General features: G+C 45.0%; 1 protein-coding gene across 2 annotated transcripts in view; it reads left to right on the top strand.

Annotated features, from left to right (window-relative positions):
* Positions 1-26,729, top strand: part of SPTB (spectrin beta, erythrocytic) — a 128,999-nt gene that overhangs the window by 38,123 nt on the left and 64,147 nt on the right. For both annotated transcript variants that reach the window (XR_005790957.1, XM_040477387.1), the window contains exon 2: positions 22,275-22,473. Coding sequence is in view for 1 of the 2 variants with exons in the window: in XM_040477387.1 (XP_040333321.1) it covers positions 22,326-22,473 (148 nt within the window). In the remaining variant the exon portion in view is untranslated. The remainder of the gene's footprint in view (positions 1-22,274; positions 22,474-26,729) is intronic.

The following is a 26,729-nucleotide window of genomic DNA, read 5'->3' as shown; positions in this document are numbered from 1 at the left end:
GCATTTAGCATAGAGCCTGCCATATACTAACTAAGTCCTCACAGACATGATTGTTGTTTTTGTTGTTGTTTTCTGTGATGGTATTCCACAAATGTCTGTTGTTGAAGGTACAACAATGTCTGTTGTGTGTTGGGACCTGATCCCATCACAGATGAGTAGCCAGTGGTTTGGCCACCTGGAGTGCAGGGAGAGGATTTGGGTGGAAATAGCTGTGGACAGTTCATGACTGAGGGCATTCATGCTCTCGTGATCAAAGGTAACTGTAAAAATAAAGAAGATTGGGTTTCTAGCCAGTGCTTTTTACATTGGGACTCCTGCTGAGCAGCTCTTGGCAAGCACAGCCATCACATACTCACATAAGGATTCTCTGCTGAGCTTGGATGCACCATTTTGAGGATAGATATACTCTGCCGTTGTTGGATCTCAACTGCAACCTTTTTGGTTGTTGGTTGGGATCTTCTAAAGGCCTAGAAAACATCACTTTTATAATTAAAAGTAACCCAACAAAACATATTAGGTTAGCTGAAAGGAAATACACCTAATTAATAGTCCTGCCTAGGCTAAAACAGTTCTGTTCCAGGATGGGAGGCTAGTGGTGATGGTGGAACGGTTTGGGTCAGGGCACATGAGCATAAGTGAAGAAAAGAAGATCGATGCTCATACTCTCTGAGTCTGCAACTGGCTGTAGAGGGTAAGCTGCCAAGATGAGCCAGGCAGCATTCCCCTCCATGCCCAATCCACTCTTCTCTCAGAGCCCAGCTCCTTGGGTTGGCTTGACAGCTGGCTGCCTTCATCCACAGAAGGCAGCCCTTGGAACAAGCCTGAAATCCATGCTAACTCTTAGCAGAAGGTCACTCCCACCCCTTTTTTTTCTAGGATGAGAAGCTAGAGATTGTGACAAGGCTATGACCAAGTTAAAATGAGAAAGTAAGGAAGTTACTGCTTTGTTTGTTGTGGAAAAATTGTGGCAAACATTCAGACACTAATTTGTTGTCTCCCCCCAGTGGAGTAAAGACATTTCTCTCTCCACTGGAGGGAAGATAGAGGAGGGGGTGGCGTCACACGACAAATCTTGAGCAGCAACAGCAGGACTGCTCTGCATCCTTCCCCCTGAGTATCTCTTGTACGCATGTGTCTGGGACATCATGGGAGATGGTTGCTCTCTCATGCCTGCTCCTGGCACCATAAAAGCCTTGAGAAGTGCAAAAGCACAGGCTGCTTGTTTTACTCAGAAATCTGTCATCTGACATTTAGAGGATCTACACAGATACCCCAAAAGGGTAAGATGGCCAGTACCCATGTAGATGCCATGTCAATACTGGATAACATTTCTGATCATTAAAAAAATCCCTCAGTTTCTACACGTCCCCAGCTTTTAAGTGCCATGAGCAGAGTGGGGACTAACTGCTGTTTATTACTGGAGAAACTGGATGCATAAAGTGGGGCTAACGATTCATTCTTCTGAGTTGTGGAAATAGCAAGAGATCTGGCACAGTGCTAGTGGCATACAAGTATTCAGGGCTGTGCTCCGTGCCAGGTGCTCTGGTAAGGACCCCAAATACGTTATCTCATTTGATCCAAACACCAATCTGTAAGGTGGTGGCTATTATTAACTCCACTTTATAGATAAAGGGCGGCTTAGAGTTGAAATAAATGGCCTAAGGCCATACGGCTAGTGAGCAGCTAAGTTTGGAGTCATCTCTGGCAGTCTAACCCCAGATGCCCCTAACCACTATGCCACACCACCCGGTGCACTTCCCCAGATCAAAGTCACCTTAGTCTATTTCTGGCACCAAATCCCTTGTGTGATACCCTCTGGTTCTTTCTGAAGCTGGTTCAAGTCCTTGCTGAATGGAGCAGTATTGCCACCACAGACTAGGGAACGTTGAGGTGTGGCAAGCTTTTTGGAGTTGCTTGCAGATTATTTTAGCAATGACCACTCACTTCTCTGTACCTTTCAGATGACCTACCCTGGCTTGTGTGTCCATCGCCCTGGCCACACACATGCCTCCCCAGGAATGGCCAGCACTTGGCAGCTCTTGCTGCCCCTGGCCCTGGCCAAGCTATTTGGAGTCAGGCCTCTTTAAGAGAGGAATGTGGTAGCAGTTACCTTGTGAGCAGAGCAGCTCAGACTGATTACAGGGTGAGGCGCTGATGTGCTGTCATTGGAAGCTTGTGGGTAGCCCATTTACAGTGCTGGGAACTGGGGTGTCCTTGCTCCAGGTGCTTTTAGATGATAACATTTGCCACGCTCTTTAACAGATATGAGAGAGTGTTATCAAACTGCAGCACTTTGGAAAACCTTCTTCAAGAAACCCTCTTCAGTTGTGCACATTGGAATTTCCCTTCTTCTGTAAATAGATGTGTGTTGTGTTAAGGAGGGACCCTAAAAATAGAGTGGGACTTAAGAGGGGAGCTGGGGAATTAGATATGAACAGTTTCCTTCACTTGTTTGTCCTGGGAAAGTTACCCTACCTTGCTTCCCTGTCTTCTCTGTGTGTCTGATGATTTGGGGGAAAAGGTGCTTGGAGATCCCCAGAGGAAATGTGTGATGTAGGCTAGAAACCTGGTGTATTCATATTCTGAAATCTCAAGGTTAAATTAACTGTGACCCTACAGGGCCTCTTTGGCCTCCCAGCATAGATCATCTTTCCTTCCTGTTGCCTTTCTTGATGTTCTTGTTGCCTGGTGTTGAGCTGGATGTGGACGAATCTGTCTCAGATGATTTAAACACTGTTTATAAGTACCCTGCTCCTTTTATGTCCACATTCCTTCCTGCAGAGGACTCTGGTCAAGCAGGGGCTCTGAGCCACACTGCCTGGGTTTGAATCCTGGTTCCCTCCTTTACTGGCTGAAGGACTGGGGGACTACTGATCCCTCAAATGCCTAGGTCTCCTCACCTATAAAATGGGGACAATGAGAGCGGCTGCATCACAGCTTTGCTGTGAGCACTCAATGCAATGGTATTTGTCAATCCAGTGCCTGGCACCAGCGAAGCTCTCGATAAATATTTGATGGCCACAGCTTTATAGCTGGAGAAATTCACTCCCTGTTAGCCAGGTGAGAAAGCTGGAGCACAGAAAAGAGAAAGTTTCTCCAGTTGTGCCCATGTGGAATGTTTACATTACTTGTAAGCTCCTTTAGGACAAGGACCATCTCAACACAAGCACTTACACAGTATCCATTCAGGAAATACTTGGTTAACTAGCTTGATGTGCACAATGGCACTGTCTTGTTATTTTTTAAATTTGCAAAAAACAAAGTTGGAGATAGCAACAAAATGTCGAGGCCATCTCCCTGGTGATACGTTTCTTCCCTAGACAAAGATGATCTCTAGCCCAGTGGTTAGCACACAAAGCAAGGAGCTCAGAGGTGTATGCCACATGAATTCCCAAATGCATGAGGGAATGATGAAGAAAGGGCTCTGTGGGTCATGGCTGTACCAGGTGAGGTTTATGAACAAGTATTCTCCTTCAAGTCGTAAGGAGGCTTCTTAGAATAGCCTCCTTTTGAAGAACCGAGCCCCTCTAAGAGTGAGCACAGTGTACTTAATTTGCTCTAAAGGTCTGGGGTTGTATCTTAAACAATTTCAGGTTATGTATATGACCATGCATTTGCAGCAGTCAATATTATCTTTATAACTTTCAAGGCTTTTGCTTTTTTAGTATTTATAAAGGATATTTTGAGACCTTTAAACCATGAATTTAAACAAATGTCACAGAAGATCTCCTCTCTGTTGGCTCTCATTCCACATGCAGCAAAGACTGAAATAAGCATGTTAGCCTTGTAGGATATTCTCAATATTCAGAAAGGCTAGAAGTGGCCCACTCTCTTGGAGACATCCTAAGATGGAAATGGGCCATTAGCAGCCCCCCACCCCACCCCTCTCTCTCTCATGAGAAGGAAGAGCTTTTCTTTTTTTTTTATTTTTTTTATTTTTTTTTATTTAAAAAAAAATTTTTTTTTTCAACGTTTATTTATTTTGGGGACAGAGAGAGACAGAGCATGAACGGGGGAGGGGCAGAGAGAGAGAGGGAGACACAGAATCGGAAACAGGCTCCAGGCTCCGAGCCATCAGCCCAGAGCCTGACGCGGGGCTCGAACTCATGGACCGTGAGATCGTGACCTGGCTGAAGTCGGACGCTCAACCGACTGTGCCACCCAGGCGCCCCGAGAAGGAAGAGCTTTTCTTCTGGATGGGTGTACCATGGAGCAGAGCAGAGCCAAACTCTCAGAAGACCTAAGTTCAAGCCTTGACTTTGCCACCCAAGTGTGAATAAGAAACTTGATCTCTAAGTTTTAGTTGAACTGAAACTAACATGATAGTGTCCCCCCTCCCCCTGCCCCTGTCTCAGAGTTGTTAGGATCAAAGAGAAATTGCATGAGAAGACTTTCTGGTAAACATTGTTTACCCTGACAATAAAATCATCACTCCCTGTCATCAGCACCACACTAAATGCCATCTCTTCCTTGAAAACTTCTCTCATTTCTCCAGCATTCAGTATTCTGTCCTGCCTCTGAAATCCCATGGCATTTTATTTATGTCTCCCTTTTGACACTTAGATAATTCTGTCTTATTGTATGATTATTTATATCCATATCTTAGGCAGCCTGAGGGTAGAATCCATGCCTACACCATACTTGCACCCTCCGTTCTACTACCTCGCTTGAGAAAAACCTCTCATTTCAAAATAAATTATAATAATCATCTTACATCATTATTATCAGAGCAGTTCATAACAAAGATCTGTACATAGTAGGTACATACTCAATAAGTAATTGCTTTTAGTGTTTTTATTTGTTTATAATTTTAGTCTTAATGTTTTGTTTTTAGGTTTATTGAGGTATAATTTACATACAGTAAAATTCACTCTTTTCCGTGTCCATTTCTGTAAGTGTAACAAATGCATGCAGTATTTAAGCACCACCACAGTCACCCCCCCCCCCCAAGAATTCCCTGATGCCCTTTGTTGTCAGTCCCTTTCCCTGACCCTAACCCCTGGCAGCCACTGATTGGTTTTCTGTCCTTATAATTCTGCCCTTTCCAGAATGCCACATAAATTGAATAATGTAGTATGTAGCCTTTTGAGTCCAGCTTCTTTCACATAGCATAATGCATTTGTGATTCATTCATGTTATATGTATGTCAATTCTTTTTTATCACTGAATATTGTGTGAATGTACCACAGTTGGTTTATCTGTTCGCCAGCTAATGAACATTTAGGTTGTTTCCAATTTGGGGACATTATGAATAAAGAAGTTTATTCTTCCTTCCTTCCTTTCTACAAATAGGATCACTGGGTCTTATGGTATATGTATATTTAATTTTATGAGAAACTGAAAAACTCTTTTTCAAAGTGTCTGTACTATTTTGCAATCCCACCAGCAATGTTTGAGAGATTAGTTGCTCTGCATACTGAACAGCACTTGTTATTGTCAGTTTTTATCTTTAAAAACCATTCTACTGGTATAGCCACTGTGGAAAACAGTATGAAGTTTCCTTCAAAAAGTTAAAAAGAGAAATACCATGTGATCCAGTAATTCCACTATAGGTATTTACCCAAAGAAAAGGAAAACACTAATTTGAAAGGACATATGTGCCCCTAAGTTTGTTATAGTATTATTTACATCACCCAAGATATGGAAGCAACCCAAGAACCCATCGATAGATGAATGGTATATGTATACAATGGAATACCACTCAGCCATAAAGAAGAATGAGATTGTGCCATTTGCGACAACATGGATGGATGAGACAAAGACAAATACCATATGATCTCACTTATGTGTGAGATCTAAAAAAAAAACAAATAAATAAAAACAGAAACAGACCCATAAAAACAGAGAATAAACTGATGGCTGCCAGAGGGAAGGTGGGTTGGGAGATTGGTAAAATGGGTGTAGGGGAATGTGAGGCACAGCCTTCCAGTTATGGAATGGATAAGTCACAGGGATGAAAAGTACAGTACAGCATAGGGAATATAGTCAATGGTGTTTTAATAGCATTAAAAAGCCACATTCTTTTTTTTAAATTTTTTTTTTTAACGTTTATTTATTTTTGAGACAGAGAGAGACAGAGCATGAACAGGGGAGGGGCAGAGAGAGAGGGAGACACAGAATCTGAAACAGGCTCCAGGCTCTGAGCTGTCAGCACAGAGCCCGACGCAGGGCTCGAACTCACGGACCGCGAGATCATGACCTAAGCCAAAGTCGGACGCCCAACCGACCAACCCACCCAGGCGCCCCTAAAAAAACACATTCTAATAGGTATGTAGTAGTATCTTATTGTGGTTTTAATTTGAATTTTCCTAATGACAAATGAAGTTGAGCATCTTTTCGTGTGTTTATTTGCCATCCATATCTCTTTTTTTGATGAAACATTTGTATAAATCTTTTGGTCATTTGTAATCAAGGTCTTGTTTTTTTTTTAATTTTTTTGTTTATTTTTGAGAAAGAAGAGAAGAGAGGGAGACAGAGGATCTGAAGCAGGCTCTGCACTGACAGCAGAGAGTCCGATGCAGGGCTTGAACTCATGAGCCAAGAGATCATGACCTGAGCCAAAGTCAGATGCTCAACTGCCTGAGCCACCCAGGCACCCCTGAGGTCTTGTTTTTTAATTGAGAGTTCTTTATGTATTCTAGGTAAAAGTCCTTTATCAGATATGTGTTTCAAATAATTTCTCCCAGTCTGAAACTTGTGTTTTCATTCTCTTAACAATGTCTTTTGAAGAGCAGACATTTTTACTTTTGGTGACCAAATTTATCAGCTTTTTCCTTTTAGGATACCTGATTCTTTATGGGTTATACTTTTGGTATTATACCTAAAATACTTTATGTAACCCAACATTACAAAGATTTCTCCTGTTTTTAAAAGTTTTTTTCTGGAAGTCCAGGTTTTCCACTTAGGTCTATAATCCATTTTGGGTTAATTTCTGTTTGTGCTATGAGGTATGGTTCATACCAAGGTTCATTCTCTTTGTCATATGATATCTAGTTCACCATTTGTTGAAAAGGCTATCTTTCTCCATTAAATGGTTTTTGTATTTTTGTCAAAAATCATTTTCCCCATATATGTCAGTCTATTTCTAGACTTTATTCCATTGACCTATTGGCCTATCCTTTTGTCATACTATACTATCTTGATGACTGTAGTTTTGTGATAAATCTTAAAATCAGGTCGTGTGAGTCCTCAAGTTTTGTCATTTTGTTCAAAGTGATTTTGCTGTTCTATTTTCTTTGTCTTGCCATAGAAATTTTAGAATCAGCTTGTTGATTTCCACACACAAAAAAATTCTATGGAGATTTTGCCTGGTATTGCATTGATATGTAGATCAGTTTGGGGAAAATTGACATCTTAATCATTTTGAATCTTTCAATCAATGGGCATGGTATATCTCTCCATTTATTTAGATCTTTAACTTCTTTCATCAGTGTTTTGAACTTTCAGCCTATAGATTTTGCACACATTTTATTTTATTTCTACCTAAGTATTTTATAGCTTTGTAGGGTGCTATTCAATAAAAAATTGTGGAATTAATGAATAATGTCAACCTATTTATGAATGCTTGCCTTAATGCTGTGTCAAATACAAGATACTAGAATAGGATTGGAAATTCATCAAAGTCCTTGGTTATGGCCAGGACAGCAGTGAGGCTAAGAGGTCTGAGTATAACTCTAGAAGGCAGGAAATATGGGCTTCATGCTGACCCCCTTCTCTCCACATTCCTTAACCTTGGACAGCTCCTTCTCTCAGCCCAGGGTCTGTCTCCTAGCACAAGTTTTATGTTGGGTTAAGTTTATACTTTTCAGGGACGCTATTGGCAGATCCGGCTCCTGTAGATACAGTACATAGTCGATTCTCTTGCATGATTTGGAAGTGCTGAGTAGTCTGTCTGACCAACTATTTAAAACCCACTGGCCTGGTTTGGCTCCTAAATTGTCTCTTTCATAGCCCTCCTTTGGGTAAGATATTACATTTCCATAAGGCCCTTACTAAGATGTGTTCCCTGGGAGGGCTAGTCTGGCACCTTGGGAAAGTAGATACATCTGTTTCATCCAATTAACATGTACTAAATGAGTACCTACCAAGTGCAAGGACCTCCAAGGTGAAAATGGCTTCCCTGTGAGGAATTTATAATGATAGGGAATTAAGTTAGATCATTCAACTCAGTGGAGGTACCTGGCATCAAGGGAGGTTAAGAGAACATGGATGCTTAAGACAGGGGTGAAAGGGAAAGAGAGTTGCAGAAGGAGTAATAGGGTAATGACAATAGACTCCACCTACTATACACTTTCATTTTTGCTATGAGAGCATGCATATTGAGCAGACCCACAAACCTGATACAAGGAGATACTGTATATTACTTGTAAGTAATAATACCTTGGGGTATTATACAGTTGTAACATCATTTTCATGTAACTTCATGTATTTTTTTTTTCATTTTTAAAGTTTATTTATTTGGAGAGAGAGAGAATGCAAGCAGGGGAGGAGCAGAGAGAGAAGAAGGGAGAGAGAGAGAGACAGAGAGAGAGAGAGAGAATATATCCCAAACAGGCTCTGCACTGCCAGCACAGAGCCCAATGTGGGGCTTGATCTCACCAACTATGAGATCATGACCTGAGCCAAAATCAAGAGTCAGACGCTTAACCGACTGAACCACCCAGGCACTCCTATGTAACTTCATTTAATGTGTACAACAGCTTTCTGTGATAAGTGGTGGATATATTAATTAGGGTACCCTAACAGCTCTAATAAAGAACTGTAAAATAAAATTTTATTTCTTGCTCACATCATATGTGAGTAAATGGTTATAAACTGAGGCAGAAGCTTTGCTTCCCCACAGTTGTTCAGGTAGTCAGACTCCTTCCATCTTGGCCTAGTAGTCTAGGTTCTAGGAATTTAGCAAAGAATAAGACAATTATGGGAAGATTTTTATGGCTAAGACCTTGAAGTGTTGCATGTCACTTCTGCTCATTTAATCACACAATCATACCCAGCCACAAGGTGACTGGAGGATGCCTCCAAGCTGTCTGTAGAAAGAGTAGAAATCAGACATTGGTAGACCCAAGCAGTCTCTGACACAGAAACACAGGGTCTTTTCCTCATTTTACAGATGGGGAAACAGGTACAGAGTAGTTCAGTGACTTACAGAAGAACACACAACTCAGGAGTTAGGATTTCAGCTCAGGTCTTCTGATAAAATAGAAACAATAATAATAGTAATTACAATAATATTTAACAGTTGTGAGTGGGGGTAGGTATTAAATGGAGCAATCTGCATGAAGATCTTTTTTTTTTAATTTTTTTTTAACGTTTATTTATTTATTTAAAAAAAAAATTTTTTTTTTCAACGTTTATTTATTTTGGGGACAGAGAGAGGCAGAGCATGAACGGGGGAGGGGCAGAGAGAGAGGGAGACACAGAATCGGAAACAGGCTCCAGGCTCTGAGCCATCAGCCCAGAGCCTGATGCGGGGCTCGAACTCACGGACCGCGAGATCGTGACCTGGCTGAAGTCGGACGCTTAACCGACTGCGCCACCCAGGCGCCCCAACGTTTATTTATTTTTGAGACAGAGAGAGACAGAGCGTGAATGGGGGAGGGTCAGCGAGAGGGAGACACAGAATCCGAAACAGGCTCCAGGCTCTGAGCTGTCAGCACAGAGCCCGACGCGGGGCTTGAACTCACAGACCGTGAGATCATGACCTGAGCCAAAGTCAGCCGCTTAACCGACTGAGCCACCCAGGCGCCCCAATCTGCATGAAGATCTTAATAAATTACAGGTTCCCGTCCTAACCCTGGGCTTTGCTACACAGTCCTACCAAGGGCCAAGCATTTTTCCTGAGGACTGTGGGCAGCAGAATGACTACATGATGTAGCATCTGGTGCTTGTCTATCAGCAGAGCCCGGGGAAGGGGCTTAATAGATTATAGTGGCTGAGAGGTGCTCTCTCTGCAGGCTAAGAGGTTATACACATTGAGAACCGGCTCTGCCTGGCCTGAAGAGGCTGCACTGTCTTTGCTGTAAGACTAGAGCTGCCCCTTGCAGGCAACTTCCCTTATGTCTCCAGAAGATGGTCTCATTGTGTCAGCCTTGTGTCCTGGCCAAGGGTGGGGCAATTCTCTGGCCAACATCCATTCCCTCAGGAGTCTTTGTGGGCCTGAGTACCTTTTAAAAGGTTAATTTTTATTTAATTATTTTAAAAGCTCCAACATGAATGAATAATTAAATTGGCACCCATATCTTATATATTATTTATAGGTCCAACTTTTAAAATAGCTCTTTTCATTTGTGTGGCAGAGATTATGGATAGAAACCATTCTGTGACTGACATTTCTGTAACTCCAGAAAGAATAAATAAAAGACTTCCCAGCTAAGTGGGGTAGGACTTCTCTGTCTAGAGGAATTCTGGGTGAGAAGCTGCTGCTTTCATCAATGTTTTGTGTGAGGAAATTGAGGCATGGTTGAGTCAGAGCTACTCTGAAGAGTGTCAAGATTTGTAGACATTAGGAGGAGCTTGGGCCACTGTCCACCCCTTGTGCAACTACATTCCAGCCAAAAAGGAGGAGATGGCAGGAATGTATGGTTGAGACAGGGGCAACAGTGACAACATCAGGGCATTGATGCCTGGCTTGAATCCATGGAACTGCTGTTACATGCCACATTCCCAGCCCCCTCTTTACCTTCACCTTCAAATGAGACTCCAAATGGTGTGTCCTCAGCAGGAGCCATCCTTAACCTCTTAAGTAGCAGTGCTCTACATTTCTCAGTTTTCATCTATTTTTTCAACACTCAGTAGCCTCATTTCACACATTTGGCTGTATGCTAGGCTATTGGGATAAAACGAATGAATAGGGATTGTCCCTGACTTCAAGCAGCATACAGTCTATTGGGAAAGAAGAGAAATAGATTATCATCCTACAACATAGTTAAGTACTTTGATGAACATGAGCCCTGAGTGTGATGGGAACCTAGAAGAATCACCCCTGCCTCCCACAGCTGCAGGGGATGGTGGTGGAGATGGGGAAGTTTCTTGAAAGAAGTGATGACTAAGATAAGTTCTGAAAGACAAGAAATTATTCCAAAGGAGAGGGAGAGTTTTCTGGGCTTAGTATGTGCAAATAACATGGCCAGAGAGAACCAGGGATCCGAATAGAGTTCATTATGGTGGGGATGTAAGACTGGGGAAGTTGGGAAGAAGGTTTGGATGGAAATGGTGTTCAGTGAAGGGATTGATCATGAAGGGCTTTGACCTCAATTTTTTATGGGTTTTAAACTTTCTTCCAAGATAAAGAAGAGCTATTATAGAAATGATATCATCATATTTGTATTCTAAGATAATATTTCTAGCTATAGTATAGAGGGTAGATTGATACAATAGACAAAAGGGAAAATATAGATCCAAAGAAATCAAAAGGACACCATTAGACCTAAGATGATGGTTGCCAGAAGTGAGGAGGAGAAGTAGAGACAGAGAATAGAGATTTGAGAGACATTGAGGGGAATGAGTTAGTGAGATACTGGGAAAGAAAGAGGGGTAGAACATGATCCCAGCATTTGGTTTGGACCATTGGGATATTGGCGAATGAGAAACATGACAGGAAAGACTGGGACAGGGATGGTCATATTTTCAGCTGGGGATCATATTGAGTGTAAGGGGCCTGTGGGTCTTCCAGGTGAATGTTCGGAAGACAATTGGATTGATGGATAGTAATTGAGATAGATTCAGAAGCCATTAGCATGAGATGGTAATTCAGGTCGTGATGTCATGAGACTGAACGAAATAGCCTAAAAGAGTGTGTAGACAGAGGAAGAAGGAGAAGAGGACCCAGGGTTGAACTCTGGGGAACATCCCATCCAAGTGAGAGATACAGGAAGAATAGCCCACCGAGCAGACTAAGGAGAAAGGACAAGAAGGTTCAGAGAGGACAAGGAGTATGTCCTGGAAGATAAGGATGCAACTTCAGGAAATTTTTTGAATGACCAACAGAGCTTAATGCTGCTGAGAAGTCGAGATAAGACCTGAAAAGCATCTATGATTTTAATCAACAAGGAAGGGAGGTGTCAGTGACCTTTGGAGAGAATAGTTTCATGAAGTGAATGGGGGAAACCAGATTTCAGTGAATTGAAGAGTGAGTGTCGTATAGATGAGGAAGTTCTCAGGAATGTAAATATACTATATCTATATTTACCTTAGGAGCAGAGGTTATTATACATCTCAGTTTATCATCTCATTTTCTAGGGAAAGGCCCCTCTCCTGGTTGGTTCATGGTTGATTGACTGACTTTTCTTTTTTCTTTTATTTTTTTAACAAGTCTTTTTTAAATTTAAGTATAGTTGACACACAATGTTACATTAGCTTCGGGTGCACAACTCAGTGATTTGACAAGTGTATACATTATGCTATGTTCACCATAAGTATAGCTACCATCTGTCTCATTACTTTGCTGTCACAATATCACTGACTGCACTCCCCACGCTCTGCTCTTAATTCCTGTGACCTACTCCTTCTGTAACTGGAGGCCTACCTCCCTCTCCCCTTCATCCATCCTGCTCAAGCCCCCACCTCCCTCCCCTTTGGCAACCAGTTTATTCTCTGTATTGAGAGTTCTGATTCTGCTTTTTGCTTGTTTACTCATTTTTTTTAGATTCTATTTATGAGATGAATCAGATGATATTTGTCTTTTTCAGTCTTATTTCACTTAGCCTAATACCTCCAGGTCCACCCATGTTGTCTGAAATGGTGCAATCTCATCCTTTTTATGGCTGTTTCATAGTCGTGTGTGTGTGTGTGTGTGTGTGTGTGTGTGTGTGTGTGTGTGTGACATTTCTTTATCCATTTGTCTATTGATAGATACTTGGATTGCTTCCACATCTCGGCTCTTATAAATAATGCTGCAGTAAACATAGGGATGCATATACATTTTTGAGTTAGTGTTTTTGTTTTCTTTGGGTAAATACCCAATAGTGGAATTACTGGATCATATGGCATTTCTATTTTTAATTTTTTTAGGAACCTCCATACTGTTTTCTGCAATGGCTGCACCAGTGCCCAAGTTTACATTCCTAGCAACAGTTCCCAAGTTTCCTCCACATCCTTCACATCCTCATCAACACTTGTTTGTTGTCTTTCTTGATTTCAGCAATTCTAACAGGTGTGAGGTGGTTTCTCATTGTGGTTTTGATTTGCATTTCCCTGGTGATGAGTGATGCTGAGCATCTTTTCATATGTCTGTATGTCTTCTTTGGAAAAATGTCTACTCCAGTCCTCTGCCCATTTTTTAATCGGATTGTTTGGGGGTTTTTTGGTGTTGATTTCCTTTTATTTTCTTTTACCTTCTCCATTCCCCTCATTCCAATCTAGAGGTGGCCATTTTCATGTGTTTAAGAGTTTGCCTCTTGTTTGTAATATGCTCTTATATGTATTGTTTTGTATGTATTTAAAATTTTTTTCAGTGGTGTGTTATAGATCTTATTATGTTTCTTATTTATTTTATCCATCACTGTGTTTTTTTTTATTTTTTATTTTTAAAATTTTTTTTTCAACGTTTATTCATTTTTGGGACAGAGAGAGACAGAGCATGAACGGGGGAGGGGCAGAGAGAGAGGGAGACACAGAATCGGAAACAGGCTCCAGGCTCCGAGCCATCCACCCAGAGCCCAGAGCCCAACGCGGGGCTCGAACTCAGGGACCGTGAGATAGTGACCTGGCTGAAGTCGGACGCCTAACCGACTGCGCCACCCAGGCGCCCCCATCACTGTGTTTTTAAGATTCTCCAGTGCTGCCATGTGTCTTCAATGTGTGCATTCACTACATTTTATTGTCCATCCCCCAGCAAGGGACACACAGGTTATTTCTACCTGCCCACTCACTCCCCATAATCAATATTGCAGTGAACATCCTTGCACATGACCCCTTTCAGACCTTCACGAAAATTTCTTTGGTCTATAAGGCCAGGAAGAGAGTTGCAGATATGTAACCTGCCTCCTGAGAACTGGCAGAATGCCCTCTGGAATGGCTAGGCCAATTCACACTCCTACCAGCAGGGTACAAGGTTCCCACTCTGCATATCACCATCTACACTTCACATTATTCAGCTTGATAATGTTTGCCTATAGGATCTCTTTCTTGCTTTAATCTGTATTTTTTGGGTCAGTAATAACCTTGAGTATCTATTCATAGGCTTTTAGTCTTTGGTATTTCCTCTTTCGTAAGTCACCTGTTCATATTCTTAGCACATTTGTCAGGAAATTTGACTCTGAGAGGAAGAGAAAATATGGCGAGTAAGAGTTTTGATGGGAAAGACTTGAGCATGTTAAAATGAAGATGGATGGGAGAAAAAACTAAAGATTCATCTTCCTCCCAAGATTGGAAGGATGGACAGAAGGCAAGACAACGAAGATCTGGCCTCACTTGAAAATAGCAATGAGATTCAGGAGGATGTGGCACTGAAAAGGGGAAGTCTGTGCATAGGTCACCATCAGCATTCCCTGAGCCCATCTCCGTTGTCCTCTCCACTTGTATGTACAGGCAGTGAATAATCCATGGGGTTGGGTAGGAGGAGAAAGGTGACCTCACCTCAGATTCCAGGATGATGTTGTATATTGTGCTTATAAATGTTTGAAAGTTGTTTTAAATTGCCAGGAGAGAGGAGAGATGCCTAAATTTCAGCATGTGGAGTGTGGCACAAATACAGTTTTAGAGGCATCTGACACAGTGGTGGGGGTTGGGAGACATGTGTACCTTCCTGGTTGGAGCAGACTTAGCATAAGAGAAAGTATGAGCTCAGCACTGGACAGTGTGGGGCTTTGGTAGACTGTGTGATGGTCTTGTTACAGAGTAGAGGCATGTAGTCATGAAAAGGGCCATTCCGGATAGATTGAAGGGGTCAAGCCTCGACAGAGATGGACCATTACACAAGTCCAGGTGGGAAGTCATAAGGGCCTCAAGTGAAATAGAGGCTTTAGAACATAAAGGAATGACAAAAGGAAGACATAAAAAAGAGGCATAATGACTGGCTTTGGTGATGAATAAATAAGTGCCTAATAAGTAGTGCTTGGATCAGGGAATATGGTGGGACAGAGGGGTTTAAAGAGGTTCCAGAGCTTGAGCTTTGGTCCCTAAGAGGAGAATATTGATTCAATGACCGTGTGTCCCAAGCGCAAAGCTAAGCACCTTAATATAATCATGAGTAGGACTAACATGGCTGGTGCCTGTGAGGAACCTATAGTCTGTGCAGGAGGAAGCAAAAACACAAACCGATAGATGTATGAGTAATTACTGTTACGATGAGTGCTAGGAATGGGTCAAGCAGGATGCACAGACTGAAGCTGACAAAGGATTTACCTGAGACAGGGTGCTCAGGAGGTCTCCCACAAGGGGATGATATCTAAGAGGAGACCTGAAGGGCCAAACATGCAAAGGTGGTCCAGAAAGTATCCCAGACCAAAGGCACAGCATGCACCAGAGCCTGAACTGGGGAAGAAATGGCAGGTTGGAAGAACTGAAAGGTTTGCAGGTTGCATCTAGTGAGTATGGGGAGATGAGCTTGGAGAGGGAGGCAGAAGCCAGACCACACTGGGCATGGTAAAGGAGTTGACGTTTATTCTATGTTCCAGTTGTACCTAGGGCATATGACTGTTTTAAATAAAATTGACAAAATTTAATTTTAATAATAAATGAACATTTTTATTGTACAAATTTTCATACATATAACCAAAGTAGAGAGAATAGCATCATGAACCCCCCATGTGTAAATCATCCAAAGTCAGCAGTTAGTAGGGACTTCCTACTTCATCTCTTCCCCACTTTGCTAAAGCATATTTAAGTAAATCCCAGATGGCATGACCTGTCCCTCTGTACATCCTTCAGCATGTCTAAAGAACATTTATTTTCTTAGATAACCACAATACCATGATCACACCTAACATAATTAACTATAATTTCTGGTTATCATCCAATATTGAGTCTATAATTCAGATATCCCTGTTTGTCCCCCAAATGTGTTTTGGTAGCACTTGAATCAAGATCCAAATGAGGTACACATTGTATTAGTTATTACATCTTTAAGTCTCTTTTGATCTACACAGTTCCTATTTTCACCTCCTTTTTTGTTTGTTTTAATGCCATTGACTTGTTGAGGAAGTGGAGGCAGTTGTCTGCAGAATGTCCCATCTTGTGGGTCTGTCTCTTGCTTCCTCATGTTGTCATTTAACCTGTCTTTTGGTTTCCTATTATTCCTGTAATGGGAACTTAACTCTAAGGATTGATCAGATGGAGGTTAACTTTTTTGACAAGAATGTCAATGGTCATGATTTCCTTCATATTGTATCATCTCAGGAGACACCCAGTATCTAGCTGTCCTATTCTTAATGAGACTAAGATTCATCAGTGAATTCAAGCATTGGGAGCTTGATTGTATTGTATAATTCTCCATTGACTTATATAATTATCTTATTTTTTTATATTTTTCTGAATCAATTACTTCATTAGAAATATCTCAACGATTATTTCAAATCTATTATTTCAACTTACTTTTAACCACCTCCAAAATTGAGATCTTACTACCTCCCTGACAATTTTCACTGAAGAAGAGAAAGGTCATGCAGCACCTGGGTGGCTCAGTGGGTTAAGTGTTTGACTTCAGCTCAGGTCATGACCTCATGGTTCATGAGTTCGAGCTCCACCTCGGGCTCTGTGCTGACAGCTCAGAGCCTGGAGCGTGCTTCAGATTCTCTCCCTGTCTCTCTCTGTGCCCCTCCCCTGCTCACACTCTGTCTCTCTGTCTCTGTCTCTCTCAAAAATAACCATTAAAAAACAAGAGAGGGGCCACTGTGAGTATTCTGGAAAAGTCTTTGTGGAAGAAAATAAATTGGGCATTCAACTTTTCATTCAAATACCATAGAATATTACTTATTCTGGGAGAGGAAGCCAGTAGTTATCCTGAAAGAAGTGAGTTAGTAAAGATAAGAGGTAGGACTGGGTTGTAACAGTTTTCTGTAAATGTAGATAGATATTGAGCCCAAGATTCCCAGTAGAGGATAGTCTTTGAAAACTATGTATACTAAAAGTATCATTTCTCCTGTCTTCTTTAATCACTCCCAGTGGACATTTGCCTCTGTGTAGGACGTGAGGTGCTGATAGATGCTGTTAAGATGTAGGGATTGCCCTATCAGCCCTCTATCAGTGCTAAGCTGCACCTGTTCTCCAACCAAATCCCTATTAAGAACTGTTGGGATCATGATCCCACCATACCCCCACTCCCATTCCAGCAGCTGCAGCATAACTGGAGCCAGTTCTTAGTAGGAGATTTTTCCATGATGAGAGTGGACAAGTTGTGACATGTGGGCCTAAAGTCCCTGCCTAGTGACAGAAACTGGAGCAGACGGGTCTGGGTAAGGCCTCACCAAACAGCTGTGGACTTGAATGGCCAGGGTATTGCAAGTACATGGGGATCCTTGAAGGTGGCAACCCTGGATAGGAATCTTGACCCTTTAAGAACACCTAACTATACTCTGCCACTGATGGACGGGTGGCCAGGGCAGATTGGGATGGGAACTGCAGAGCGTGGAAAAGCAGCATGTGCTCTGGGGAGGGGAAGCAGCTTGGTCCTGGCACTGCCGATGGTGCCCCCCTCTGCTGGAAAAGTCACCCACAGGTGGCATGCTTACCTCACTGGGCCTCACTGTCACCCCATGGTCCAGAAACTCCCCTGTTCTGTCCTGGGAGCCATGTTCTCAGACTTAGCCATATTGAGACTGAGCTATAATTTTTAGGTAGTGATATCTGGTAGACAGATGGAGGTGCTAGACTAGAGCTTGGGGGTAGGAGGAGATTAAGGTTTAAGATAGATTTAGTGTACTCTGTACTGGGCGTCTCATTGGTTCTCACGCTGTTTTAGTATGTATTTGCTCTTTAAGGTATCTGGGAATATGCAGTGAGATTATGATCAGATGGAGTAGGAGGGTGTTCTGTTTTAGTAAATGCACTGGCAGGGAAGTTACCAGGGAGACTTCGGAATTTAATCTCCTGACCTGGATTGCCATAGTATCAAAATATGTTAAAAGCAGGTTTGGCGTAGCATCAAGGGGCAGGACAAAATAGGAAGCAAGTGAAAAGTCCAACCTTACAACTAGAGGGAAAGTTAAAGGTAGAATGGGTCCAAATTCTCTGTTTAAGGAAGACTCCATCTAAGCCTTTGCAACAGCCTGTGACTTGTGACCCTGTGAAGGAAGAACAGCATCACCCTGTGTTCCCCCCTCCCCCATTTCCCACTCCTGAAGTAGACCTTTGGGCTTTGTTGCTTCTCATCTAAGCAGCCCAGGGAAGAGGAGATGGGGTGGTGAAGAAAAGGGCAGTGCATCCAGCCTCCTGCTCAGTGCTGCAGGAAGCCTGAAGCGAGCTCTAGCCAGGGCTCCGGCAGCACCCTGCAGGCGGGGGAGAAGCAGCTGCTGCTGCTGTTGCCACTGCTGCCACTTGCTGGGGTCCCAGCTGCCCCAGGGATTACCTGGGCATAGCATGTGAGGCTGAGATTCTGAGACTAACACCCGATCTCGGAAGCGGATGAGGTCCTGGGCACAAAGTGAAGGGTGGAGCTATGAGCTGTGGCGGTGATATTGTGAAATCCATTTACCAAGAAGGCACTCCTTCTGTGAGTGAGTGCCCTGTACGATCAGATGAGCTTTTCCGTTCTGAGCTGTGGGCAAGTCTTCTAGGAACCCATGCTGATCAAAATATAACCTGGCCTTAGTGGCAGAAGTTCAGCAGGTGAGGGCGAGCCTCTGGACTGCACATTGGGAGACAGGCCTGCCCCACTGCGATAGGCAAATGGACAGGGAAGGTGGGCTTTCCCAGGCAGAGTCACACAGGCCAGAGAAGCCCCACCTCCACTTTGACAAGGGTCTGGTGGGTTGGGAGAAGCTTCTTAGGAACTTGAGGGTGAACTGGGGAGTGAAATGACAAGGAGCTACTTATGTCCTTTCTCCTGGGTTTGCTGGCAGTGGGGTGAGGTGCAGCTTAAGGTCTAATGTTAGCCAGGTGCTTGCTGTCTTTCATACTTAATGGAGGCCCATTCTAGATGCATAGATGACTTATATCCTAAAAAATGTGACCGGATTACCTGACCCTCAGGTTCCCCTCGGATACCAACTTGTCATTTCCATGACCTTCCAGGCCTTGTTTGGGGTTTTGTTTCTGCTTTTGTGTTCCTGGAATAACCATCTGTAGCTTTCCCATTTTCAGATTTTCTTCTCTTCTGCCTCTCACACCTGATTCTGTGAGATTCTCCCCTTGCTGAACCACCGAGCACACTACCCCCGCCTCCCTTGGCTCTGAAGGGACGCCATCTGGGCAGGCCACCGGGGTGGGCACAGCTATGGGGCAAGAGGAAGAGGGCTTCCCTTTCATTTCTGCATCTTTTTTCCTTGGTGGTTGCCTTCGAGAACCTGACCTCCTAAAAACAAAACAACCCCCTCACCCCAAACCCTAGACTTGTGTATTTAGACATACATGTGAGTTTTATCACATTCCCTGCCAAGCCGCTGCCTGACCGCTCCCTTCTCTGAGCCACGGTGGCAGGAGGCATGGCGTTTTTAAGCAGGATGAATTGCTGTCTAGTGGCTGCTCTTCTGCACCCAGGGCCATCAATCTTGTCTTGAATGCTGGGCCTGCTGGTGTGCCTGCTCAAGCTCATCTTTCTGGGGCAGACTTATTTACGGAGCCATGGCAAAGGTAATCTCACTGACCACCACCCCACCCCCCCACACCCCCCGCCCTCCACCAGCCCATGGCCTGGGCCTCTCTCAGCCGCTCTTAAAAATAGCCTAAGACAAGAAGGAGAGCCGGGGTCCGGTTACCTCCTGCAAGCAGGATCTGATCTTACCTCACCTCCTGCGTCTGGCAGCTCGGCCCTTCTCAGGGGCCATTGGACAGGCTTGCGGGCCAGCAGGAGGTGCAGCCTGTCAGTCTCTGTCCTGCTTGGAGCTGGGAGCCAGCAGTTGCTCCCCTTCAGGGAAGCAGGGGTTGGGGGGAAGGCATGGGGGGGATGGAGTCCTTCCCATCTCTCTTTGCCCAAGCAGTTGAGTGAGAAATCTCAGCCATGGAACTCGTGTGTCCATTTGTGGAAGATGACAGGCTGTGTAAGGGGTGAGGGTCTTCCTGAGCACAGGCCTGGAATTGCAGGGCATGCTTTGTTTGGAGTCATGACTGGCTTCCCCACCTTATGTCTCCCCTTCCCTGAGAAGCAAACACCTTTGTCAAGTCCTGGACGCTGGGGAATACCTTCTGTCCCCGTGTGCCATGTTCTTCTCTCACCTAAATCGAATCTGCTTCCCCAAAAATCTGCCTGGTAGAAGGGGATGCATCAGGCTACAGCCTGGCTGTTAGCCCTAGCCATAGCAGTAATTCCCTAGATGACCTTGGGGAGCCCTCATCCTGTGTTAGGCCTTCGTTTTCTTCCTTGTGCAATTAAGATGGATAATTCTGGCTCCTGTCTTACCTCGAAGGGATGTGGTGGGATTGATTAATTGGACTGGGGAAAAAGGAGTCTGGAGTGATTCTGTGTCTGAAAAATAAGGGCGACAGCACTGCATTTGCACTTGGATTGGTGAGCTTGCATCATTTCTTCATCAAGCATGCATCTGTTTGTGTGTGTGTGGGATATCAGTACCGGTGTGTGTCTGGGGTGTATGTATACGAATGTGTGAGTGTGCACACATTCATAGAGGAAGTGGCTTACTTCACAGCTCACTGGTTGTCCACACTTGTCATTTGTCTGCCTCATGGCCTCCCCACCCCATTTTGTTCTCTTGGATATGAAGGCTCTGGGCTCCCTGTCCTATCTTATAGACTTGATCTTGGAATCCCTTTAGTTCCCTGGGGAGATGCCTCAATGGCAGGTACTGGAGAGGAAATTAAGGCTGAATGAAAGATAGTCATTTTCCAAAAGCCCACAACATTCAGGCCCTAGCCTTGCACCTCTAGTCTCCCATCTCCCTTGTCTCCCTGACTCTGCCCTCACCCTCTAGTTACGTTGTAAGTTTCCTAAATTTTGCCATGGTCTTTCTCACCTTCAGAACCCTGCACCTGCTCTTTATACCGTTTGTTTGGACTTGCCCCTTTATCCCTTCACAGAATGCTTCTGAGCTTCCTTTGGGAACCAGCTTACGCTTCCCTTATCCTGACATCCAGCTCTGCCATGAGACCCCACAATTCCCCATTCTTTCCCGGCGGTGGCACACAGCACACCTTACTATTATTGCTTATTTCACTGGGTGCCTTACGGCCAGAATATAAACTCTATGAGGACAGGGCACCTCTTGTCTTACTCAGAATTGCCTCGCATAGTGTCTGCCCTCTAGTTGGGCCTTGGTACATATTTTAGTCAATCATGAACGAATGAGCAAACATGATAAATGACAGGCAAATAAGAACACAGTGCTCCTGATGCCCATGTGCCTTGCATAGATGAACACGCACAGCTCCGCTGTCTGTGGGAGCCCTTCGCCACCACCCCCACCATCATGCTGACAGCCTTGATAGGACAGCAGTCTCATCTGGGCGCCTTGGTCTGTCTTGGGATTCAACCTTGTCCACGCACCTGATTGCACTTCAGAGAAGGTAAAACCAAGAGCTCAGCTTTCTAAATATTTGTTGCTGGGAAAGCGCTGGGAGGGATCTTGGGCAGCCTCTGAGAGGAGTACACTTTCTCCAGCACAGCTGCTGGGGCTGGTGGCATCAGTGGCATCTCCTGTTCATCTCTCTCCCCACTGATTCACGTTTGAGTGGGACTCAGCCAACTTCCAACTTTTCACCTCTCCTTCCTGTCCAGGTTTGTTCCTGGTCCAGTCCACAGGGTTGAGCTGCTCTTCTCCCCACCCCACCCCCATCCCCCACCCCGCCCATCCCCTGGCTCCCAGGAGAGCCTCCCCTTTCCTGGCTCCCAAGCTTCCACAGCTGCCTCAGCCGCAGGTTTGGAGGAAGCGGGCTTGCTGCGACTGACGTCTCCACCTGCTGGCCGTCCTGACCCTTTCTGCCTGCAGCTCTCCATCCCTGCTGCCACTGTCGCCGTTACAGTGTGGCGGCGGCGGCGACTGCTGCTGCTGCTGCAATATTCTATAACCCAGAGACCCCAGGTGGGAAGCATGGCCCGGCAGATGGCACGGTGTGCTCCTCCTACAAGGACCTACCCCTGCCGGATGCTCCGAATAAGTTTCCCCTGAGAAAAAGTCCAAGGGGGAGGTAGCTAACCCTCTGACTGTGTTGCTGTTCCCCCCTAGGGACCCTTCCATGAAGACTGAGGCAGGCACAACTGCTGAGAGCCTGCTGACATGACATCGGCCACGGAGTTTGAAAACGTGGGCAACCAGCCACCGTACAGCCGGATCAATGCCCGCTGGGATGCCCCGGACGATGAGCTGGATAATGACAACAGCTCAGCCAGGCTCTTTGAGAGGTCCCGGATCAAGGCCTTGGCAGGTACCATTTGGGGCCATGGGGGTTAGAGGAGCCGGTCTCATAGTCCCAGGGTTTAGTCCCCTCCCTGCCTGTGGCCAGCCCTCTGCGTGCATTGGCGTGAGCCCTGGCAGGGAGGTGATGGAGACATGGCTGTGTGGCTCAGGGAAACTTGGCCCTGTTGGGAGGGAGCAGAGGCTCCCACGCATGCCCTAGTTCGTCCCAAGTGGGAGGTGGTGCCAGGTGGGCCCTGCCCTCTGCCTCTGTCCTGAGTGACCTGTGGCCAAAGTGAGAACTGAGAGAGAGTCTGGGCAAAGGAGTGTCTGAGGGGCTGGATGGCCAGGCAGAGGGGTGTGCAGCTTCATTATGCACCTCAATCTCCTGCCTGGTCCTGGATAGAAAATTATCATCCTCCTCTCTGTTGTCCTAAAAGAAAAGTGTGATTTGATAGGACATTGAGAACAGATAACATCCTCCCCACACTGGCTCAGGAAGTAGGATTTTCTAGACTAAACCTCTTATCCTTAAACTGGAATTAGATTTTTACTTAGATTCATAGTAGATTTCTGTGTGTGTGTGTGTGTGCGTGTGCGTGACAGAGAGAGAGAGAGAGAGAAGGGGAGGGAGGGGGAGATCTTAAATCTCCAGCAGAAATAGTTGGTCCTCCCCCTGCTGGCTGGGATCTGATTCTTGGGATTTTTTTTTTTTTTTTCCTTCTCCCGCCAACCCCTGTGACCACTGCTTCCCTGGAGCCTGGCCCAGGGTAGCTATATTCGGACAGTAAGTTCTTGGCCAATAAAGAAAGTTTGAGTTCTGTGGGATAGCGTGTGGGTGGGAGGGCTGGGGGTAGATTCCATCATCTGCTCCACCAGTTATTAACCCAAATCAGATTTCTTTCCCCATCTTCACCTTGTAAGAAGAACCCAGACTCGCCCATAAGCACTTTCTGGAGCGATTCTCCCAGTGCACCATCATCACTTAGTGGCCCTATCTGAATTTTCTAGTAGTATTCTTCTACCTTCTCTCCCTCCACTCTGCTCTCAGATACCTCCAACTTCAGCTAACCTTGAGTCATGAGCAGGGGAACCATAGTGACCTTTCACCTTAGGAGTAGCTGGGCTTACCTTACACTAAAAGCATTTTTTTTTTTATTTTTTTTTTCAACGTTTATTTATTTTTGGGACAGAGAGAGACAGAGCATGAACGGGGGAGGGGCAGAGAGAGAGAGGGAGACACAGAATCTGAAGAAGGCTCCAGGCTCCGAGCCATCAGCCCAGAGCCCGACGCGGGGCTCGAACTCACGGACCGCGAGATCGTGACCTGGCTGAAGTCGGACGCTCAACCGACTGCGCCACCCAGGCGCCCCACAGATACCCTATTTTTTAAGAAACCGAGGAAAATTCCATTTTAATAGTTATTTATTGTACCCCTACTATGTATAAAGCTAACCCCATGACCAGAGAAAACCACGGAGATGAATTCAACACAGTATCTGTCTGTAAGTAGTTTATGATCCACTAGGGAAATGAACAATGTTCATAATGAATTAGCACAAGTACAATTAGAGAAGAACTGTAGGAAAGGCATATAATTAAATAGCAATGAGAGAGCAAAGGAGGAGACTCAGGAATCGGGGACTCATTTGTGGAGAAGGCCCTCAGGAATTGAAGGGTGCATGGGATCTTGACAAGCAGATGGGGTACAACTTTATCCAGTTGGACTATATGAATGGCAGCCAGGTCTGAGGATCAGGTTGGAAAACTGGTGAAAGTAAGTTATCAGGTTACTGGAGAAAAAAGTTCCACAGCCATGCCTGTGTCTCACCAAGAGTTTGCATATCATCTACCAGAGAATCTGAATACCCCCCAGGGGAGAGGGGGACCACCGAGCATAGACTTACATGCCTGGACCTTAACAATTTAGAACATCTGGCTAACAAGTAACCATGGAAGTTTAGGATCCATTCAGGGTTTTAAAAAACAAACAGAAACCTGTCAGTCTACTGACTTTACTGAGAGTCCACTCGGAGTGAGCTGTGGGATAAGCAAAAGCTGCGGGAGCGTCCAAAGTAGAGAGGTCAGATGGACCCGTTCTGGTGGGTAGACAGAGCAGAGAATGGGGCTGTCTGTCTCCCTCAGTTTTAACTTCTGGATGTTTTTCTCTTCAGTATTGTCTTTGGGTCTGCCTTGGCAGCCTTTCCAAAGAGGCTGAGGAAGCAGAAGCCCCTCTAGTTCCAATCATTTCTGCTTTCTCCAGAGCCACTCCCCCACACCTAAGCACATGATGGCAAGGAAGGCATTACTGTCCCCTCTAATGCTACTAGTATGGAGGATGGTTGAATCAATTTCCTGTTTTATAAAATGGGGACAGTAGTTCTTTCCCAAGGGTCTTGTGAAGATCAAGTAAGATAAAGTTTATGAAAGTTTTTTATTAGTAATAAAATACTAGGTGAATGTTAGTATTTACAGGAAATCTTAGTAATATCTTTCTGTCCCTTATTTTAACTTCAGACATTCATGATCATCAGTCATAGTTCCAGTTATCCTGGCCTGTTCCAGGGACAGTTTCTTCCTTCTTAACCCCACCCTCCTTTGTTTCTGAAGGCCAGGGTTGGAAGAAGGAGCCAGGGACCAGGGGAAACTCCACTAATGCTTGTGTTGCGGCTTTTGGCTCGGTCCCCAGAGACCCAGTGCCCACAGGGATGAAGCCCCATGCTGTGTAGATCTTTCTCTTTAAGGCTGCCCAGCCAAGATCCCAGCTGTGTCTCTGCCATCAGCTGGGTGACCTGGAAGGACCAAGAAACCAAAGGATGATGAGTCTGGTTAGATGTCCTTCCGGGTGTGGCTTCTCTGGGTCCTTCTCCACATAGTGACCTGTGGTTGGAAATCTTGCAGTTTGTTAACAGGACTCCATTTTTTTCTGCCCCTTAAGTCAACTTCCTCTCAGCTCCAGAGGAAATACTCCCTATTTTGCCTTTCAAATAATTCCCAGCTCTTCCTCCCTGGACTGAAATAAACAAACCATCTGGTTATTCCATGTGGAAACTGCCACATTGGTATACAAATACCTGACCTCTCTCCAAATGAATCACTGTGGATTTGACACTGTGGGTCAGCCTGACTGAAATGAAGGGGGAGGTGGGCAGGAAAGTGCTGCAGAAGGCTCCTGAAAATAGGGGATGGATTTGACCTCAGCAGTGCCCAGGGGAAGGGTGGGGGCCCAGCAGGAATATTTGCCCAGTAGGTCCCTGGCAGATGTTAGCTCTCAGTGTCAGGCTCTAAAGCTGGCAGCACTCGAGGAGGTTAAGTGATGGGTCACCCTGAGGCTTCTTCCTGAACAGGGGCCATTCTCTGCTTTGATGACTGCCTTTGGTACTTTCCTACGTTTAGGACCTGCTTTGAAAGATTAGAGGAAGGGAAGCAGTTGAAAAGCTCACCTTCTAATCCCTCCAAGAAGTTCTGGCCTTCAGGTTTCGGTAGAAAGGCTTCCAGTGTCTCCTAGAGCCACCCTCATCTTCACTCACACCCCCTTTCCTGTCCTCCCCCCTTTTCATACTGGGAGCCATTTGGTAAACATTTGTGGCTGTCTGGATGAGGGATGAAGCACTGCAGGCTGCAGGGAATTTACCAGCCAGAATGCCTGCCCTTGGTGCTCTCTCTCCTCATCCCAGAAGGGTCCTCTGCCTGCATGTGTACCCTCTTGCACCTGGCTGTGTACCCCAGTGACTTGGGGCAGGTGTGGCCCAAGTGGCAGAGGAGGAATGCAACAGAAAGATGCCCCCAAAAGATAAAATCTTGTGCCCTGGCCTCCCCTGCCTTACCCATGCACTCACGTTGAAATCTGGGCATCCCAAGTGCCACCTACTGCATGACTTCCAGCTCCTCAGAGCACAGAGGCATCTGGAAGGTCATGGTACAGAGAGCAATGCAGGGACTCTTGAGACTATCTGTGAGGAGAGGGCTCAACATGTCCTTCATCATCTTCTGTGGCCCATTTAACACAGAGCCATCCTTTGAACGCTTTTTGTTGCTTTATTTTTTTATGTTTATTTTGAGAGAAAGAGAGTGTGCACACGTATGAGCAGGGGAGGGGCAGAGAGAGAGAAAGAGGGAGAATCCCAAGCAGGCTCCACACTATCAGCACAGAGCCCTACATGGGGCTCAATCTCATGACCTGAGCCAAAATCAAGAGTCCGATACTCAACCAACTGAGTCACCCAGGCACCCCCAGAGCCATTCTTTTAAAACAAAGTGCACAAAATTGTGTTGCCCACTCTGGCT

Source organism: Herpailurus yagouaroundi, unplaced genomic scaffold, assembly GCF_014898765.1.
Source record: "Herpailurus yagouaroundi ecotype Mexico unplaced genomic scaffold, PumYag 141, whole genome shotgun sequence".
NCBI lineage: Eukaryota > Metazoa > Chordata > Mammalia > Carnivora > Felidae > Herpailurus > Herpailurus yagouaroundi.
The sequence above is the reverse complement of the archived record's forward strand: the minus strand, read 5'-3'. Positions and strand labels throughout refer to the sequence as shown.